Here is a 20,416-nt window from a genome sequence, read left to right on the forward strand (position 1 = left end):
TTCTCCAATGTAACTGCTACCACAGAGGCAACTTAGTTTGTAGACGCCAGGGTACTGTATGTCTGGAACCACGTCTTTTACAGACGGGACCAGATCACGGATTTTATGTACTGTGTTGAATCGGACCTTAATCTTGTGTTTAATCAGGATTTTGGAGATCTTTTTTGTGACCCCAGCAATGTAGGGTAAGGTGATGGTCTTGAGAGGCTCAACAGGATCCTTATTGATGGTTGGAGTGATGGCTTTGCTGATTGTGTAGTCGGAGTAACCATTAGCCTTAAGAGCTTGGCGTACGTGTTTGAGTTCACTGGCAATGTGTTCCTGGTCGGAAATGCATTGGGCTCTATGGTATAGAGTCTTGATGAGGTAATTCTTCTGGGATGGATGGTGGTGGGAATCCGGTTTTAGGTAAGCATCCGTATGGGTGGCTTTCCTGTAGACAGAGTAGCTCATTGAACCATCAGGTCTCCTTTTAATTAGGACATCCAAAAAGGGTAGCTTGCCATCTTTTTCGACTTCCATGGTGAATCTGATGGCTGGGTGTATGGAATTGATGTGGTCGAGAAATTGGTCCAGAGCAGGCCGGCCATGTGGCCAGATGACTGTTTTATTTTTTATTATTTTATTACTTCCCTTCTACGTGACTTTACCGAAAGAACCAAGAAGTTGAATAAAGGTGTCAGTTTTGTACCAGTTTAAAAGGGTAAAACCCTACTACTATAACTTTTAACTATTTTACATTTTACCAGGCAAGGCCCACTAAACTATTGTAGCTCCTGGTCAGAAGCCACCTGGCGATCAACAAATGAGAGCCCAATTAAATGGCTCATCACGTGCAAATGTAAAGCAGTCAAATACTCTAAATGTATGTTGACTCAAATGTGCTGGGGAAAAAACGGATATCGAGGCGTCAGAGTTGGGATCGAACCCACGACCTTCTGAATACCGGGCGAGAGGTCGCAAACACCTCGCAACCGTTTTCATGCTCTCAATGAAAACACAATTCACTTTCATGCTCTTAATGAAAACACAATTCACTATTGTTTCATTTTTATTATTTTATTATTTCCATTCTACGTGACTTTACCGAAAGAACCAAGAAGACAATTCACTAATGTACAACCACTTTTGAATAAAGTCCTCCAGACCCCATTGTCAGTTGTAAGGTTTGTTTGACCATACTTCACCACGATGTCAAGATTTAGATTTGAAGCTTTCATACTCTTTGGTTTTTCGGTAAAGTCACGTAGGTAAAAATAATAATAAATGAAAACAACTAAATTAAATCACGTTTCGGGCGCAACACAAGCGTCCTTCAGGTGGGGACACCGTAGCGAAAGCACAACCGCTGAAGACACGGTGTCTAAGACAGACATCTCTTAGACACACTTAAGCGGTTGTGCTTTCGCCACGTTGTCACCACCTGAAGGACGCTTGTGTTGCGCCCGAAACGTCGTGATTTAATTTAGTTGTTTTCATTTATTAAATTTTTTACCTACGCGACTTTACCGAAGAAACCACAGACTCTTCACCACGATGGCCAATGCAGGTTACTTGAAGGGAGGCCCACCGAGGGCCGGGATTCAGCCATGGCTCGCTCCTTTGATGGGCTCTTCTTTCGCCAGGAGTTAAACTCGGGTCTCTGGGGCTCACAGTGCGGTGCGCTAAGCAACTCCGCCAACGTCTCCACACCAATAATACAGCGCACGTGTGCCCGCGTACACGTGACGGCCCTGCTGCCATTCTGCTGCTGCATGAGGGACATACGCATGCCATGCGGGCTGTCTGACCCATGCTTCACCAGGTTGGTGATTGCGATTTGGTGAATGTTTAAACGTCGAACTTAATTCGCACCGTATGTAGCAAACCATGCTAATCGGAGGGAAACATATATGCCGGGAGTACTGTACAACAATGGCGTTTTGCTGCGCTGCCCTCTGGTGCCCACACATGTGCACGCTTACACGGACGGGACAGCGTGTGAAATCGATCTCTGCGAAAATGTTTTTTTACTTCGTCTCCCGCATCTATAATAAAGGGGCTTTTTTCGCGTAAGAGATCGCGGAAAAATAAATGCGCCGTTAACCCACCAACCACCCGACACGGCTAATTGGCAAGGTTTGTAACGGCTGGTGAAGCAATACGCCCAACAGACCCCGCACCACAAGCTCAGTGCCCCCCACCCCTACCCCCCCTCCAGCAATCAAAACCCCCCCAAATTACATGAATAATATCGGTGGTGAAAGCAAACTTCTACCGAGTTCAACCAATCTCTCACACCGCGGCTCCCAGCCACAAAGTCTCGTTCCATCCGCTGGTGCGGTCATTGACCCCCCCCTCCACCCCCCCACCAACGAGGAGAAACGGTGGCAACTGGGACGAGGCCAACCCTGGCAGTCGTTGGGCAAAGCGCTTGAACTCCGGCTTCTTGTGAGCGATCGCTCCCACACGCCCCCCGCCCCTTCCTCCCCCCCACACCCGACACCTCGCGGCATAAATCGTCGCACCGGCGATTGTCGATTTGTCCTTCCACGCGAGGAAGCCGTTGCGGCGAAAGGGGAGATTTATTCCATCGGCTCGCGTTCAGGATCCGTCGCGACCGATCGTAGTCCGTGCGCGCGCGACGGAATGCGGCCGCCCGACAAAATCTCCGAGCGGATCGATGCGCGGCAGTCGAGTCCGAGGCCGTCTCTACCGCGAGCAACTGGTTGCAGAAGACGTCCAAAACGGAAGCGATTCGGTTGCGTGCAACCAATGGCTCAGGTGTGGGTGTGGGGGGACCCGGTTTTACAGATTTCCGTCCAGCGTTGGGCAAGGGAGGCCTGATGGAGTCACTCCACAATTAATGATCCGAGGCTCTGCTGACTGTAGGCTTCCTCCTGCAACTTCTTGGTTCTTTTGGTAAAGTCATGTAGAAGGTAAATAATAAAATAAATAAAACATGACACAATAAACATTCTCAGTGTGAATTGTATTTTATTAAATAATAAAACATAATAAAATACAATTCTCAGTGATAATAAAACATAATAAAATAAAATTCTTAGTGAGAATTGTATTTTATTACGTTTTTTTATTTTATTATTTGCCTTCTATGTGACTTTACCGAAAGAACCAAGATAAATCCCTGCAGTCACGAAAGCTTTAAATCGAAAAATTCCTCCTGCAAGTTCATTTCTTCAGCCTCTCACCGCTCCAAATCGATTCTTTTACGCTACTTCGAATCGTTCCTCTTGGAACAACCGATTATTTACGATGTGTGAAATTGGTCAAGGGAAGAGACAATCGCAGAACAAGACAACATATGGCACACACGAGGTCAGCTGAAACGAGACCAGAATCGCTTTCATCCATCGCACCTCCGATTCGCACGGTTGGCTACGTACGGGGCGCGAAAGATGTTCAAAGTGCGTACACCACAACTTGCCCGGATTAATGCTCCGCACTCGCGAATTAGGAACTTCCAACCGCGGAAATGGAGCAGTGAACTCCACTCGTGTGCAGGTGCTGGGGCGGATAGTTGCGTCACGGAGTCGTGGGCGGTGGGGTCGGCCTGCGGAGAGCCTTCATCCAGCAGTGGATCGACCAGGGTGGGGCGGCGCTGTGGAGCGACGCTGTGCCCAGCACTCAGTCGATATCTCCCAAAAGAAGAATTCAGGGCACGACTGACGTTCGTAGCGAGAATGTTTATTTATTTATTTCACATTTCATATTCAAATTACCTCTAATACGTTTATGTATTTTTATTTTGCTGTTACATTTCCAACAGTCAAAGATTACAAAAATCATCAAAAGTTGTATCACGGAGCACAGGAAGAAAGGAAAAAAAAGACAAAAGAAAATGCGAGATTATATAAATGCATGTCATCTGGCGCAGCACTTGTATGCATCGACGCTTCATGGGATACGGCATCCAGACGCGTAGGCTGCTCCCAACAAGGTGCAAATGTCACAGCCGTTGCCGGGGCGATTCGTAAACCATCAACGCACCAGGATCGCATCCGTCATTCGATGTTTTTAAACAGAAATCTGGGGTCCCGTCACGCAAGCACAATTGCCGATGCGCGTGTCGTACAGCCCCGAGTCCACGCGACACACAAGACAACAAAGGCTGCCACAAGTCTGGCCATCGCCCCCGATGGCGCGGTTCGCCAGCGCCCGGCGCTGACGGCGCGTAGGGACCCGATTGCTACAATGTTATGGATCTCGCTCTGCGGAAACAGCGGTGGCGTCGAAGCGATAGATGGCGAATGCCGTTGGCACGTCTCTCTTCGCGCGACTTTACTCGGCTGTTTTGGATGGAGGAGGGTGGTGGTGGTACAAGCCACCATTGGTAATTCACTCACGTGCCAATCCGACCCAAAAACATATTATCATTGACGGTGACGTTGGTCAACGGCGGGCTACGACGCCTGTTAAATACGCCGTGGTGCGTCGCTCACTTCATCGACTTACTCAGGGGGTCAACGCACGACCCACCGACTCGGCTTCATCTGAAACCGGGCAAAATATTTCGGTCTCTTTTGTTTTCGAAGCCGCTTGATACGGCAAACGTTGCACGCGCACAGGTTTTTCGAACTCCCCGTCGCGCCGTGCGGGTCTCATCGTATTACAAAGCAGACCAGCGTAACCGAGGTCGTCGTCGTTATCGTCATGCAGACAACGAAACAACAGAGCCACGTTTGGTGTCGGAGCGCCCAGAAGGGAAGGGGGGCCGCAGGGACGCACGGCTCGGGGCACCAGTGGAGCAGAGCGGTGACGCGGCATGGAACCCCTTCCGTGACCCCTTCCGTGATGTGGTCATGTTCCACGATGCCCCGCCCTCAAGGCCCCACTGCTCTCACCACGCTGCGCTTCTGCTGCTGTCGTCGCTGCTGTACGGTGGCGGCTTTTGTTTCTTTAAATGGGTTGCAGTAAATAATTGTCATGCGCGTTTATACGAATGTAGAACTTTTATATTCGCAATGTCGCAGCTCCTATACGACGTCTGGCCACCGTGGAAGAGTAGGCCAAGTACCCTACACGAGGATAATAAAAAAAAAACTCAACGCTTCGTAAGATAACACGGTGGGGGGCCTCGAGAGGAATAATACATCGTGGCTGACGTTCTTCACAGCGCCATGAACAAGGCCCGCCTCCCACAACGTCATGCTCTGTTGCACGTTTTTATTCTGCGCGTTGTGACGCACGTGGGCTGTGAAGAAGGCCCATCGCCTGAAACGTCGCATATTACATCATACACACGTACAGGGACTCCCCTTACTTACGAATTAGCTAGATTCCAGAGGTCTGTTCGCAAGTCCAACTTTACTCCCGTCGATTCCAAACACTTTGTTACGGCATGAAGACTAAACACGGGGGATTGCTTTAAAAGTTGAATAATCTCCTGTAGACGTAGATGCCACCGGTTCTTCACGTTCTGCAGATGTAGATGCCACCGCCGCCATCTATTGCGCGGCGGTTGAACTTACGGCTCTCGATCCGAACGGGCAACTGGATACACGGACAGGTTTGTTCGTATCTCAGAAAGTTTCTAATTCGAACGTTCACAAGTAGAAGAGTCGCCCCGTAACCTTTTAAGGCCACAGCGTTAATGACGGGCATGTTGAGTTTGTCGTGATTATCTGTCAGTGATCTCCACGTCTCCCTTTGGCGGCGGTGGGGGGGGGTAGCAGGCATGAACATTCAGCCGGCAGTGGCATGGGCAATCATTGCAGGGGCTGCACCTTCGCCAAGCACACAAGGAGCGCCGAGTGACCGACACGAGAGAAGCGACTTTGGGACGCCCAGAAAAGCGATTCGATCATCGTATATATATACAGTGTCCATATAAAACTGGTGTATCCAATATAAAAATTGTTTAAATTGCCACAATAGCAATCGTGTATTGGGGGGGTGGGAAACCACAGCCACTCTCTATTGGGCAATGAGCAGGTGGCATAAGAGGCCAAAATGCAAATGAGAATGTTTATTTCAGACTGGAGGAGGAATCCGATGAAGCTCTCCCTCACAGCCTCACAGAAGTCCAGTAATGGGCACGGGGGGGTAGGGGGGTGAGAACATTTCAGGGACATTCGTCGCCGCTGTTGGGATCCAGGTGCAGCACCCAGCACCTCCCAGAGGGCTGCGGGGATTAGACGCGAACCCATTGCGTGACACAAATTGATCAAATCAAAAAGGATCCAAGCACCCCCCCCCCCCCTGCGCGGATCAGTCGCCCGACGATCTATTGTCGCGCGTTGTCAAAAGCGGTTTCGCTGCACGTCGGGGGCATGCGGTCGACGGCCGTTGCGAGCCAGTCGGGGCAACTGGGGGCAACTGGGGGCAACTGGGGGCACGGCCAAAGCGGTGGGAAGTGCAAGATGCAGCAGCCGCAGTAGCAGCAGCCAGGGTGGCTTCGTTACACGGTCACCAGGCTTCTGCTTTCGTGCGGCCAATGATGGCGATGCAGAGACAACAACATGCACAGGTGGTCAAGCACAGATCACCGCGTCAGGAGGAGCAGGAGCGGTGGAGGGTACTGTCGCCGCGATGATGTCTCCTACGTCGTATTTGTGGATCGGGGGGCATTGAGTCATTGTACGGTCTGTTCTGGATGTATGTATGACCACAGTCGCACACCACCACTACCGGAGAGTTGTTAATTTTCCATCCGCATCTGCCGCTGCCGTGGTTTGTGGGGTGGATGCGGGCCGAGGGTGGTGACCACGAGCAGCTTCGTGGAAGGTCGACACGCCAGGGGGATCTTCTGCGTTGGGGTCTTTCACAAGAGTGACCTCGGCTGAGAACCCTCTCCCATGCGCTTTGGAACCGGCTTTGACCGTGGACACCTTAATCCCGAAGACTCAATCCCAGGACTCGCAACTTACGATGCCGGTACAATGCCCCGACAACCGTTACGAGCCCCCCCCCGATGTTGTCATTTTAAAGCACTTCCTCCTCAAGTCCGCTGTCGGCTGGCGATAAGTACACAATGGAACGCCTTGGTGACCTCCCAGAGCAGGAAAGTCTCCGTTCCATTAAGCCACGTCAGACCCGTGTTACTACGACTACGGCCTGGAATCCAGCGGGTGGATCGCGCAAGCGCAAGTCACTGTCACTGTGTGCGAGACACCAACGTCAGAGTGCTCGTGGGAGACAGGACACCAAGTGGGTTTCTGATGGATCTGTATAGCCGAGTTTAAACTAGACTATTTTTATTTTACCGGATAAGGCCCCACGCAAATGACAGGTCAACGACGCAGCTTCTCATCGTCGCATGGAAATTTCAAGCAGCCAACTAACTCTAAGCGCATAGCGATGTCGAGTCTAATCGCGGAGGCAAAAAACCGGAGGACACGGAGAAAAATCCACGCGACCACGGGGAGAGAGAGAGACACGCAAACGCCAAATACGCAGCAGGCGTCGTCAGGGTCCGGATCGAACCCACGCCCTCCTGTACACCAGGCGCGGTAGTTGACATCTCGCTACCGTGGCATCCCGTGAGCTTGGATGTATTTCCCTCGTACGCGAGCGTGGCTTTCTCCGGACACTTTCAATTACACCCCCCCCCTTCCCCCCAACAACAAGCCGAACGATGCACACCAGGGAGAGAAGGCTCAACATTGGTGCGCCAGCAGCAAACTGCTTGTGCCCTGCTCCGAGCCAGGGAACTGCTGCTCGCTCGCCAGTGCGATCAGAGTCCCCGGGGGAAAAGGGTAGCGGCCGCGTCGGCCGCGTCGGGAGCGCGTGATGTGGGATAGCCGGGCGGCCGTGACGGCCGGGAGCGCGTGATGCAGTTGACGCAGCGTGACAAGGGCAGGGTTCGAAGGCAGGACCTGGTGGTGTGGGGGTTGTAGGGGGAGGGGGGTGGGGGACTGCGGTGGAGAGGAAGATGCTGGGCTATGGTTGGGTCGGGCATGGTTGGGTCGGATCGATTGCGGCAGTCTGGGGTGGAGGGATAGGCCCGAGGCATTGTGGAACCGAAGGCTTCGTGTCAAATCGCCTCCCCATCCACCATCGCTCGATTAATTGCCATGATTCGGTTGAATAACTATGGACGATTTTTTTTCTCTTGAGTTGCTAGCGATGCGCGCGGCGTGTCCAACTTGTTTAGCACCCGTACGTGGGCCGACCGTGCTAATCGGGGAGCTGCGGTAGCGCACAGAGTGGGCGCCCAGTGGCCGCAGGCGTCAAACGAACCGGCGAGCGAGTCCATCCATCACCTACGCATGATTTGACCGAGGACTACGTCGACACCGTCGACGCTCGAATCTGTTGACTCTCGCCTTTACCGCAGAGGGAAGGGGGGGGGGGGGCGTCGAACGTTGCACCGGTTAACCCGTCAACATCGGCTCCCCCGCCGGCACGCGATAACGGATCGTTTGATAGATCCACGCGACCGACCCGCAGCGACCGGCGTGGCGGCGAGCTCCGGCGAAGGCAGCGCGCATCCCGTAGCCAACGCGCCGCGCGGGGGAAGGCCTCTACCCCGGCGGCGGACTGACCAAGGCGGCCCCGGGGCAGGAACGACATTTAAACAACAAAAAAATAAGGAACAATTCGCGGCACGCCGAATCGTTTAACCGAGTATTGAATCGCCGTGGGGGGGGGGGGGCGGGGGGTACGTGGTTTGCCGAGTCGGGGTGGAGCGAGGCTGCGTCGCGTCTCTCTCCGTCTCCTCTCTCTCTCTGTCTCTAGTCGTCCTTTGTGCGCTCGCTCGAAGACTCCGTGTCCGAGTACTCGTTGGGCTCCTCACCAGGCTTGAGAAGCCGGCCCACGTGGTGGTACTTCTCTGTAAGGCGGCGGCAGCAGCAGCAGAGCGCGCGGAACATCACGATACAACAACACCACGACACAATACCACGACACTACACAAGACAACAACACCACCACACGACTACAACGACACAACGCCACGCGGCAAGCCGACAAGCCAGGCCCCATTGAGGGAGCCTCCCCGCGTCCGTAGGGCGGTGGTGCCCCAGCCCCGTGCCTGTTGTGTTGTGTACCCCCCTCGCTGCAAGCTCACATCGGCGGGGGAGGGGCGGGAGGGATGCGTCCCTGAAGGGTCTGAAGGGTGTGACGACGAATATCGAATTCACGTCAATCGAGGTGATTCGTAGGGTAGTAGTAGTGGTGGTGGCGAAGGCGGAGAGGCGACGGGTAACGAGAAAGGATGGAACACGACGACGATGACGACGATGACAATGACGACGTCGATGTCGTCAGCGACGTGAGCGCATGAGGGGGGCTGAGGCGACCCTAGTCGGATAGCGGCGTTAACGATAACGTCACGTTAATGATAACCACAGGTGGGGTGGGGGGGGTGCGGTGGGGGTGGGGGGGTGTGGAGGGGGGTTACGGGGGGGTGCGGTGGGGGTGAGGGGGTGTGAGGGGGGGGCGCCAGACTGACCCGTGAACTGCATCTCCCACTCGTGGACGCTCTCCATCTCGGTGGGCGACATGTCTGAGAGGTCGTCGTAGGCGTCCTTGAGCGCGTCGCGGTCCAGGCAGAACGTGGCGAGGCCGCGCGAGGCGTCGCGCCCCGCAAACACCCCATAGGGGCCCTCTGCAATCCGCACGCACACACGACCCCGTCGCCGCCACCGTGAGAGTTTCGACGGCGGCCCACGACAAAGCTAAACGTCCATAGTCGAGGTTTCTTTGGGTTGGATCGCGTAAATATATAAATGTGTCGTTAAACCCGCCACCACCCGACACGGCCAACTAGTAAGGGTTGTCACGTCAACAGAACGTGGCCAATTCGTCACTATTACATCACTAGTGTGTAGTGTATAGTGTAGTGTATAGTAGTGTAGTGTATAGTAGTGTAGTGTATAGTAGTGTAGTGTATAGTAGTGTGGTGTATAGTAGTGTAGTGTATAGTATAGTGTATAGTAGTGTAGTGTATAGTGTAGTGTATAGTGTAGTGTATAGTGTAGTATACTAGTACAGCACAACGGTGTGTTGGAGAGCCAAGCCACAACATTTACAAAACTAAACGTCTCTCGTGCGGGAGCGTCCCCCACCGTTGAACCTCTACCGGTTTTAACTTTCCACGCCACCGACGGTCGACCATCAACCGAATCGCGGCCGCCCGATGCCACAAACGGCGCGTCGAAGATTCGGCGGCCTGCGAGTGGCGCCGCCATGAATCCCAAAGCCGTCCACCGGCATCGCGAAACGCTCCGCCGTCCTCACTACTTGTGGAGGTACGGACCGAGACACACTCTTCCTTCTGAACAGACAACCGAGTGGATAACACGACCATTATCATCAAGCAACCCTCCACAAAGATCCCCCCCACACATAGCCGTCAACAGCCCCTTGCTTTTAGCAAGCACTTGCTAAGGCGGGTGACCAGCGCCACGCCTGGCTGACTTTGCCTGATGTTTACAGGCCGCAGCAGGTCGTCATTTGAGGCCGAGTCGACGTAGGGGAGGCCCGGGAAGGGTTTAGATATTCGTCACCGATGTTGGTTGCGAGTGGGAATCGGACGCGGGTTGCCGGGTTGGGTCGCGCAGTGCGCTAACCGCTACACCACCACTACACCACCACTACACCACCACTAACCGCTACACCACCGCTGCTAACCACTACACCGCCACTAACCACTACACCGCTACTAACCGCTACACCGCCGCTAACCACTATACAGCGGCTAACCGCTACACCACCGCTAAACCTGCTGGGCTAACCGCTACTAATCACTACACCGCTACACCGCCGCTAACCACTACACCGCCGCTAACCCTGCTGGGCTATCAACCCCACTAACCACTGCCATCAGTAACATGCCCGTGATCCATACTTTTAGTTTTTTATGGTAAAGTCACGTAGGTAAAAAACTAAATAAAAATGGCCGTGCATCATCGTCGTAACCAACGGCAAGCACAGGCTCACTGCTCGTCTGCCACATGCGCTCGATTGGCACGAACCGAGCGGGTGAACACGGTGGGCTATGCAGAGCCGCTGTGCGCCCATCGGCCAACAGGCAGTGACCTCCAAAACAAATCTTGTTAATCTCAAGCAGTGGCTGGAATTTGAACCCTTGACCTCAACGGCTGAAGGTTCAGAGTCTCCACCCCCAAACTTTTGTTTGCTCTCCTAACCACCTCCCCTGAAACAGGCGGAGATCACGAAAGTAGAACACACGATTGGCTCTGGTGTGTCCACAGTACAAACCTCGTTAATCTCTGGTATGGTGGGGAGTTGGTAATGGTGCGGGGGGGGGAGTTGGTATGGTGTGGGGGAGTTGGTGTGGGGGAGTTGGTGTGGTGTGGGGGGTTGGTATGGTGTGGGGGAGTTGGTGTGGGGGAGTTGGTGTGGGGGAGTTGGTGTGGTGTGGGGGGTTGGTATGGTGTGGGGGGGTTGGTATGGTGTGGGGAGTTGGTATGGTGGTGAGTCGGTCAGCAATGAGTATTATCTGCGTGTCGGGACTGGCGAGCCAGGAGTGGCGAACATCTGAAACGGTGGTGGCAGCGTGAGCCCGTGGGGTCCAGTAGCGAGGCGGCCAGGCTGGACGCGCCGCGCAAGCAATGGGCCAGCCCAAGTGCGTCACACCACTTGGTAGGCCAAGTCGGCACCCGCAGCCACCTGCGTGCGTAGAAGGTCATCGTCCCCTCTTCAAGGCACCGGCCTTGCCTTGCTGGGCACGTGTGCGCGCACGCAAGGCGACATGGCACTTTCCCGGATAATCTCTGTGTAGGCTACACGGGGGGGGGGGGGGGGGGTCCCCGGAGAATCTCTGTGTCGGCTACACGGCGGATGTCCGGATCAACCAGTGGGTGTTCAGAAAGTGAGCGGAGGTGGTGGTGGTGCAGGTGCGTGAGTACAAGGTGGAATGAGCACGTGTGTACGGGTCACTCAACTGACCAACACTCAACTGACCAACCTCAACTAACCAACCTCAACTAACCACGCTCCTCACTCATGGGGGGGGGGGGTTAGTAAACCTGGGTGTCCACGTGACCCCCTAATAATGTGTCAGCAAAGTAGATGGAATTCCTTTAAATATAAAGGTACCCATCGCTAAATCTTCACAAAAAAAGACAAAGATCCCCGGTATAGCTTTAACAGACTGTTGGGGTAAGCGCTGTTAGGGAGCACATAAGAAGGCCGGCACAGCACACGAGGGGGTGGGTGGCCAGCACCACGCCCGGCCGCCTTTGTCTCCCCAGTGGCGATGTTTTTAGACACCGCACCAGGTACACATTTGAGGCCGAGTCGACCTAGGGGAGGCCCAGGACCGGTTCAGATAATCGCCACCGGTGTCGGCAGTGAGCGGGAATCGAACCCAGATCTCCAGGTTCGTATCGCAGCGCACAAACCGCTACTACACTACCGCTCCCCACATTCACACAATGCACGCACACACACACACAACAACAACAACCACCATCCGCCACTAAGTGGCGGTGATGTCACCACGACGCTTGTGCCAGGCTATGTGCACCTTGAGGCCACGTGAAGTGTCAAACGTCCGCTGGCAAGAGGTCACAAGCAGACCCAGGGGCCACGGGTCGACTGACTGAGATGACTGGCTGATGCACCACCTGTGCCCCCTACTGTGCCAACTTGCTGTGCTTTAGCCACACGGCGCTCCGCTCGTTGTTGTGAGCGTCGCTCCTCCGCCCTCCGTTGTTGTTGGAGGGCAACTGCCTCCAACTGCCCAGTAGTGTCCTTCACGAGCCTCCTCCACTGAGGCCGATTTTGACACCGCTGGTACCAGTCATCGGCAAGTCCACTAGCTCCACGTCCTCCTGTACCACATCACTCCATCTCTTCGCTAGCCCGTGCTGCGCCCGTTTAGCCCCCTCGATCCAGCTGAACAAAAGCTGTTTAGGCATACGGTGGCTGGGCATGCGGGCTACATGACCCAGCCAACGCAGCCTTTCCTGCCGGAGGAGCTCACCGATGGGACTTTGCCCAGAACTTTCAAGGATTTGTGCGCTCCTCACACAATCCAGCCTGGTTAAACCCAGGACGGATCGTAGGCAGGCCAGCCTAAATGTTTCTAACCGGTGAAGATGCTCCATTAGGGGGGGTCCATGTTCGTAAGCGTAGAGAAGGGAGGGAATGACTTTGGTCGAGAAGACCTGAAGCTTCGTGCGGAGCGACAGACCAGGCAGCTTCCACACAGCGTTACGCAACCGATGAAAAGATATTGCCGCTCGACTGATTCGGAGTGAGACCTCCGCTGCCAAACCGGAGCCGGTCATGAGCACAATGCCCAGGTATGGGAAACTCTCCACTCTCCACAACTGCCCCTTCACCGATTGGGAGTTGTGGGGGTGGAGTGTCCAATGGTAGAAAATACCCAGGCAGGTGCTTAGTTTTGGTGGGCCCGATGGTGGCACACTCCAGTTTCAGCAGAAGCGTCTCTAACTCCTCCTCTGAATGAGCAGCAATTACCAAATCATCGGCATACATAACGTGGTTGACCAATAGGGAGCCATCCCTTGACCGCACCCGGGCATCGATCAGCCTCCCATTATATCTGTACCAAATGGAAATTCCCCCGGTACACCTATTGAAGGCTTCATGAACTACATGATCAAAATAGATGTCGAATAATGTGGAAGCCAGAGGACATCCCTATAGCACCCCAAGGTGTACAGGGAATTGCTCTGACTCCCAGCCACGTAATTTTACCTGGGCCCACTCACCATCATGAAGGTCCTTAATGATCGTGAGCAGAGGGTCAGGGACTCCGAAAGCACGAAGAACAGCCCAGGCCGACTGATGGTATCATAGGCCTTGACGAGGTCAATAAAGCAGAGATGTAGGTCTTGTTGGAACTCCCTTCACCTCTGCTGTAGCAGACGGACAGAAAATATGGAATCTGTGCAAGACCGCCCTTTCCTGAAACTGCATTGGGGCTCCGCAAGCCTCTCCTCAGCGTGCCTGGCAAGGCGATGTTGAATAATCCTTGTCAGGACCTTTCCCGGCACACTGAGGAGTGAGATGCCCCTGTAGTTGTTATAGTCTGTGCGGTCCCTCTTCTTAAAGAGGGGGACCACCAGGGCATCCTTCCAATCCTGCGGAACCCATCCAGTGGTCCAGACTGTTGTTATGATATCATATAGGGCAGTCTGTGCACAAACGCCACCCTCCCTCAGCATTTCGCTTGGGAGATCATCTCTGCCCGGTGCCTTTCCTGGTCTGACTCTGGATCGCCCTCAGTACTTCCTCAACAGATGGCACCTCAGCCAGCTACTCACAGGGGTGATTTCTTCCAATATTTGAGGCACCGCAGCCTCGGCAGGGTCACCCCCACTTTATGCCATGATGTTTTCCTGGCTGAGGGATTTCCCTCCCCCAGGACCTCACAGAAATGCTCAGCAAATCTGCAAACCTGTTCCTGGGGGTCGGAGATTGGATCACTGTTTTTTCCCCTGATTGTAATGTGTGGCACTGCAGGTTACTTTTTTGATGGAGTAAAATAGGGATTTCTGATCGTGGGCCACTGAGGCAGACTCCATCTCCTCAGCAACCCACGACCACCACCCATCCTTGCAGCGCCTCACGGCTCTCCGAACCTCCGAGCGAAGGCTGCGGTAAGCCTCCTCATTCTCTGACGTGGGATGCTGTAGCCGATGAGAGTGGGCCTGTCGCTTTTTCTCAACTAACCTGAACACCTCCTCTGTCAGCCAGGGTCTCTGGGGATGTCTGGACCGCATACCCAAAACAGCCATTGCAGCTGCATGAGTCACAGTCCTAAACCTCGCCCATTTACCCTCGACATCAGGAGGAGTGGGGGATGATGCCAACCCCAGCCGCAAGCGATAATGAAATTCTCGCTTGCAACTTTCATCAGCTAACTGAGACCTTAGGTCGGAATGGGGTCCTGGGTGTACACCCACCACCGGAGTGGAAGAATGGCAGGCGCATCTTACAGATGACTAGTCGTTGGTCAGAGGGCAAACACACGCACACACGCACACGCGCGCGCACACACACACGCGCACACGCACGCTCACACGCGCAGTCAACGCGTGACATTAATTGTACACGCAGCCCTATGGGCACAACATCATCCGGAATGCGCCCAAATCTCGGCACACCTCACAAGCTAAGCGGGACTTGAGCCTGGATATTTCTTGCAAGGGCAATCAACGCACACTAACAGGTTGCCATAGGGCTGTGGGTGTGGTGGGGTGGTACACTCCATCTATACTCCCCGCCCTTTAGTACGTACGCATGGAGGGGGGAAAGTTAACCCAAATGCGTACGCTTGCTTATGGTGGGGGGGTGAAGCCTCGACAATAATTTATCGACATTGGCCTTCAAATGGGATAGTCCGGTGGTGGCCTATCTGTTTGCTTAAACACGTTAATGTTATGATTCCTTAATCGTTTCTGCGTGGATTCAATATCGGCCGTTCTATAGGATTCAGGGGGGGGTGGGGGGGGTGCGTCAGGCGTTCGTACGCAGGTGGGGGGGGGGGGGTGTAAAAAGTCCGCGTGCGTACAGGGAGGGGGGGGGGTCAAGTTGACAGATTTTTGCGTACCTACTAAACGGATGGCCCCTTACAAACCCGCACTACCAGCGTGAAGTAATAAAAACACTGCCCTACTCCCCCCCCATGATCCACACGGCATGGGAAGCCCTTCATTCGGCAGTGGATTGATGACCTAGCTGCACGTGAGTTGAGGGGAGGAGGATTAATACAAAAGACAAAGATCCCACGTATAGCCTTAACAGACTGTAGGGGCAAGTGATGTTAGCAAGCAGCTATGAAGGCCGGAACGGGTGGCCAGCTCCACGCCCGACCACCTTTGTCTCCCCAGTGGCGATGTTTGCACACCGCACCAGGTAATCATTGGAGGCTGAGTCGACCTAGGGGAGGCTCGGGACCGGTTCAGATAACCGTCACCGGTGTTGGCCATGAGCGGGAATTGAACCCGTGTCGCCGGGTTCATAGCGCAGCGCGCTAACCGCTACACTACCGCTCCCCCCCCAAGCACACCAGGACACGCGCAGTGTCCAAAGTACTACGACGGCCGTCTGGAACGCTCCTCCTTCCGACATTAGGCAGCCACTGGGGCAATTGCACTTCTTAAAATCGTTTCCATTGAAAAACTCGTTTATTGAGAAGTGCTTGTCGTCTATGTGCGGCGCAAACGAAGTTCACCGTACATGCACGCGCACGTGCGTGTACGTGATCAGTGCGTGATCAGTGCCTGCTGCCTCTGCCATGTGTGGCCTGGTTTGGGTCAATAACAAGAAGAAAAAAACGGAGGGGTCAGAGAGCGAGATGCTCGGTTTCAATTACACACCGAGGGAGAGACAGGACAACGCGGATTCGAGAACACACGCAGGCGACCGACACAAAGTGAGAGCGGGCACAGGAGCGTGTGCACAGCTGGTGCCAGTCACCCGAGTCAGTCAACCCACGGCACCTGTTGGGTCCGTCCCGTGACCTCCTGCACCTAGCCTGGCGCAGCAGTCAACCTATGGTGCCTGGGTCTGTCCCGTGACCTCCTGCACCTAGCCTGGCGCAGCAGTACAACCCATGGCACCTGCTGGGTCTGTCCCGTGACCTCCTGCACCTAGCCTGGCGCCGCAGTACAACCCATGGCACCTGAGTCTGTCCCGTGACCTCCTGCACCTAGCCTGGTGCAGCAGTACAACCCATGGCACCTGCTGGGTCTGTCCCGTGACCTCCTGCACCTAGCCTGACGCAGCAGTCAACCCAAGGCACCTGCTGGGTCTGTCCCGTGACCTCCTGCACCTAGCCTGGCGCAGCAGTCAACCCACGGCACCTGTTGGGTTTGTCCCGTGACCTACTGCACCTCGCCTTGCGCAGCAGTCAACCCACGGCGCCTGTTGGGTCTGTCCCGTGACCTCCTGCACCTAGCCTGGCGCAGCAGTCAACCCATGGCGCCTGTTGGGTCTGTCCTGTGACCTCCTGCACCTAGCCTGGCACAGCAGTCAACCCATGGCGCCTGCTGGGTCTGTCCTGTGTGACCTCCTGCACCTAGCCTGGCACAGCAGTCAACCCATGGCGCCTGTTGGGTCTGTCCTGTGACCTCCTGCACCTAGCCTGGCACAGCAGTCAACCCATGGCGCCTGTTGGGTCTGTCCTGTGACCTCCTGCACCTAGCCTTGCGCAGCAGTCAACCCATGGCGCCTGCTGGGTCTGTCCTGTGACCTCCTGCACCTAGCCTGGCACAGCAGTCAACCCATGGCGCCTGCTGGGTCTGTCCTGTGACCTCCTGCACCTAGCCTGGCACAGCAGTCAACCCATGGCGCCTGCTGGGTCTGCCCTGTGACCTCCTGCACCTAGCCTTGCGCAGCAGTCAACCCATGGCGCCTGTTGGGTCTGTCCTGTGACCTCCTGCCAGCAGTCAGCCATTCGACACTTCACGTGACAGCCTCAAAGTGCACCTAGGCTGGCACAGGCGCCTCTGGTGACGTCCCCGCCATTGCGTGCCGATCGGCGGCTGCTGCTGTTTTTGTTTTTGTGCACGGAACACGACGGGGTTACGATGGGACGGCGGCCGAGGATCGTGACGGGAGTAAGTGGCCGAGGAATGGAACGCTCCCCCCCCGACCAATCAGGCCGGCTCACGTATTATTTTGGTGATTTCGAAACGTTTTTTGGTTTGGCCATGTTTGTGTTGTTGTAGTACGGAGTTAGACTGATGGCTTTAATCTAAGTTGTCTTGCGGTTATTGTTGTTTGACTTGCATCCCGCTGGGATTTTTGCACACAGCGTTGGTGTACGGTGCTTTTTTCTGCAATATTTTGCCGTCTTAGCTTGAATTTTCTGTTTGCACATAGTCACATAGTCACTTTAAGATGTTTTCTTGTTCATGTTTTTGTTGTTTGTTGTGGTGGAACCCGATTCAAGAGCCGAATGGCTCACATGGCTATACCTAATGAGTGAAACTGAAAACTGAAACAGAGGGGGAGGTGACGGGCTGAACTGTTACACCGCCGCGGGAGATGGCGGCGGCTTGGAAGAGCCTTCGTCCAGCAGTGGAGTGAGCATGGCCGTGGACGATGATGATGATGGGCACACAGGCCTTTGCCTGGTCCACTGATAGATTGCCAGCACAGCTGTGTGACGCTGGTGCCGTGGCATGGGGGTGTGGGAGGGACGCACGCGTCTTGTGGCCCGGTGCGGAAGGAGGCAACAGCCCACACCAAGTGTCCACAAAGTCACAGTTTAACACCGTGTTCACGGTGTGCTGTGTGGCTGTGTGTGGTGTGCAATGTGCAGTGTGTGGTGTGGTAGTGTGGTGTGTAGTGTGTGTGCAGTGTGCGGTGTGGTAGTGTGGTGTGTAGTGTGTGTGCAGTGTGCGGCGTGGTAGTGTGGTGTGTAGTGTGTGTGCAGTGTGCGGTGTGGTAGTGTGTGTGTAGTGTGCAGTGTGGTAGTGTGGTGTGTAGTGTGTAGTGCGGTGTGTAGTGTGTGGTGTGTAGTGTGCAGTGTGGTGTGTAGTGCGGTGTGGTGTGTAGTGTGGTAGTGTGGTGTGTGGTGTGGTTGTGGTATGTGGTGTGTAGTGTAGTGTGTGGTGTGTAGTGTGCAGTGTGGTGTGTAGTGCGGTGTGGTGTGTAGTGTGGTAGTGTGGTGTGTGGTTGTGGTATGTGGTGTGTAGTGTAGTGTGTGGTGGTGTAGTGTGCGGTGTGGTAGTGTGGTGTGGTTATGTGGTGTGTGGTGTATACTATGCAATATGTTTTGCAGTATATAGGGTGTTGTGTGACGGTGCAGCTGTAGTCGAACAGACACAGTATCACTGCTTGTCTGTTGCAACCTGTTGGAACACCCCACACACAACCCCCACACACACAACCCCCACACACACAACCCCCACACACACAACCCCAACACACACAACCCCCCCACACACACACACAACCCCCACACACAACCCCCACACTCACACACACAACCCCCACACTCACACACACACACAACCCCCACACACACACACAACCCCCACACTCACACACACACACACAACCCCCACACACACACACAACCCCCACACACACACACAACCCCCACACACACACACAACCCCCACACACACACACAACCCCCACACACACACACCCCAGACACACACACACCCCAGACACACACAACCCAGACACACACAACCCCCACACCACACACACAACCCCCACACCACACACACAACCCCCACACCACACACACAACCCCCACACCACACACACAACCCCCACACACACAACCCCCACACACACAACCCCCACACACACAACCCCCACACACACAACCCCCACACACACAACCCCCACACACACAACCCCCACACACACAATCCCCACACACACACCCACCACACACACACCCACCACACACACAACCCCTACACTCCCCACACACACACGACACACACACCCCACACACACACAACCCCCCCACACACAACCCCCCCACACACAACCCACACACACACACAACCCACACACACACAACCCCCCCACACAACCCACACACACCCCACACACACACACAACCCCCACACCACACACACCCCACCCCACACACACAACCCAGACACACAACCCCCACACACACAACCCCCCCACACACACCACACCACCCACACACACCACACCCGTGCAACATCGACGCCGGCGCGCTCGCCCCTCACCGCCTCCTCACCTGGCCCGTAGAAGCGCCTCCCCTCCGTCACGTCGAACACCTTCCCGTTGACCGCCATGAGGATGCGCGGACTCCGCACGCCGTCGAACTCGCGGAGCTGCTCCACGTTGAAGTCGCGCCTCTTGAGTCGGGCCAGCGGCTCTTCCCCTCCGCCGTCTCCTCCCGCTCCGTCTCCGCCGCCACCGCCGCCGCCGCTTCCTCTGACGATCTTGACGAGGAGGTAGGCGCACAGGGCGAGCAGGGCCAGGTTCAGGGGGCTCGTCAACAGATCCTGGAGTATCTCGGAGGCCGCCATCGTCTTCACTGTGAGGCGAGGGGAGGAGGGGGGAGGGGCGACAGCGAGGTCACGTGGACGGAAGTGACGTCACAGCTCTCTAATCTCTCGGACGGCGGCCATGTTGGGTGAGGGAGCGAGGCCGTTGACTGTACGCGGACTGTATGTACAGTGGTGAGACGAAAGTACTGTACTTTTAGGTTTTTTCGGTAAAGTCAAGTAGGTAAAAATAAATACTAAAAGATAAATAATATAAATGAAACGAAACGTCGTGATTTATTATTTTATTTCTACTATTTTATTTATTATTAATTTTTACCTACGTGACTTTACCGAAAAAACCTAAGAGTATGAATCCTTGCAGTCACGAAAGCTTCAAATTCTAGAAGTACTGTACCTGGCGTGGTAACGTCGTCACGAGGGGAGACAAAGGCGGTGCTGGCCATCCACCCGCTCTCTCTCGTGTGCCGTGCAGGACTTTATAGGTGCGACTCGTTTACAGCACTTGCCCCATCGGT

At 54.7% G+C, this 20,416-nt stretch overlaps 2 protein-coding genes across 4 annotated transcripts in view; one reads left to right on the forward strand and one right to left on the reverse strand.

The window, feature by feature from the left end:
* Positions 1–3,671: 3,671 nt before the first annotated feature.
* Positions 3,672–19,974, reverse strand: LOC144736262 (membrane-associated progesterone receptor component 1-like). The gene is made up of 3 exons (XM_078618887.1): positions 19,625–19,974; positions 9,395–9,550; positions 3,672–8,773 (listed from the first exon to the last, which is right to left on the reverse strand). The coding sequence occupies exons 1-3, from the start codon at positions 19,917–19,919 to the stop codon at positions 8,676–8,678; spliced, it is 549 nt and encodes a 182-aa protein (XP_078475013.1). The 5' UTR covers positions 19,920–19,974; the 3' UTR covers positions 3,672–8,675.
* Positions 19,149–20,416, forward strand: part of TBC1D19 (TBC1 domain family member 19) — a 39,335-nt gene continuing 38,067 nt past the window's right edge. The window contains exon 1 of one of the 3 annotated variants that reach the window (XR_013588742.1): positions 19,149–20,026. Coding sequence is in view for 2 of the 3 variants with exons in the window: in XM_078618885.1 (XP_078475011.1) it covers positions 20,020–20,026 (7 nt within the window). In the remaining variant the exon portion in view is untranslated. The remainder of the gene's footprint in view (positions 20,027–20,416) is intronic. The other 2 variants (XM_078618885.1, XM_078618883.1) reach the window with 2 other exon arrangements.

This window comes from Lampetra planeri, chromosome 60 (genome assembly GCF_965212315.1).
Source record: "Lampetra planeri chromosome 60, kcLamPlan1.2.h2, whole genome shotgun sequence".
In the NCBI taxonomy this organism is placed as follows: Eukaryota; Metazoa; Chordata; class Hyperoartia; order Petromyzontiformes; family Petromyzontidae; genus Lampetra; species Lampetra planeri.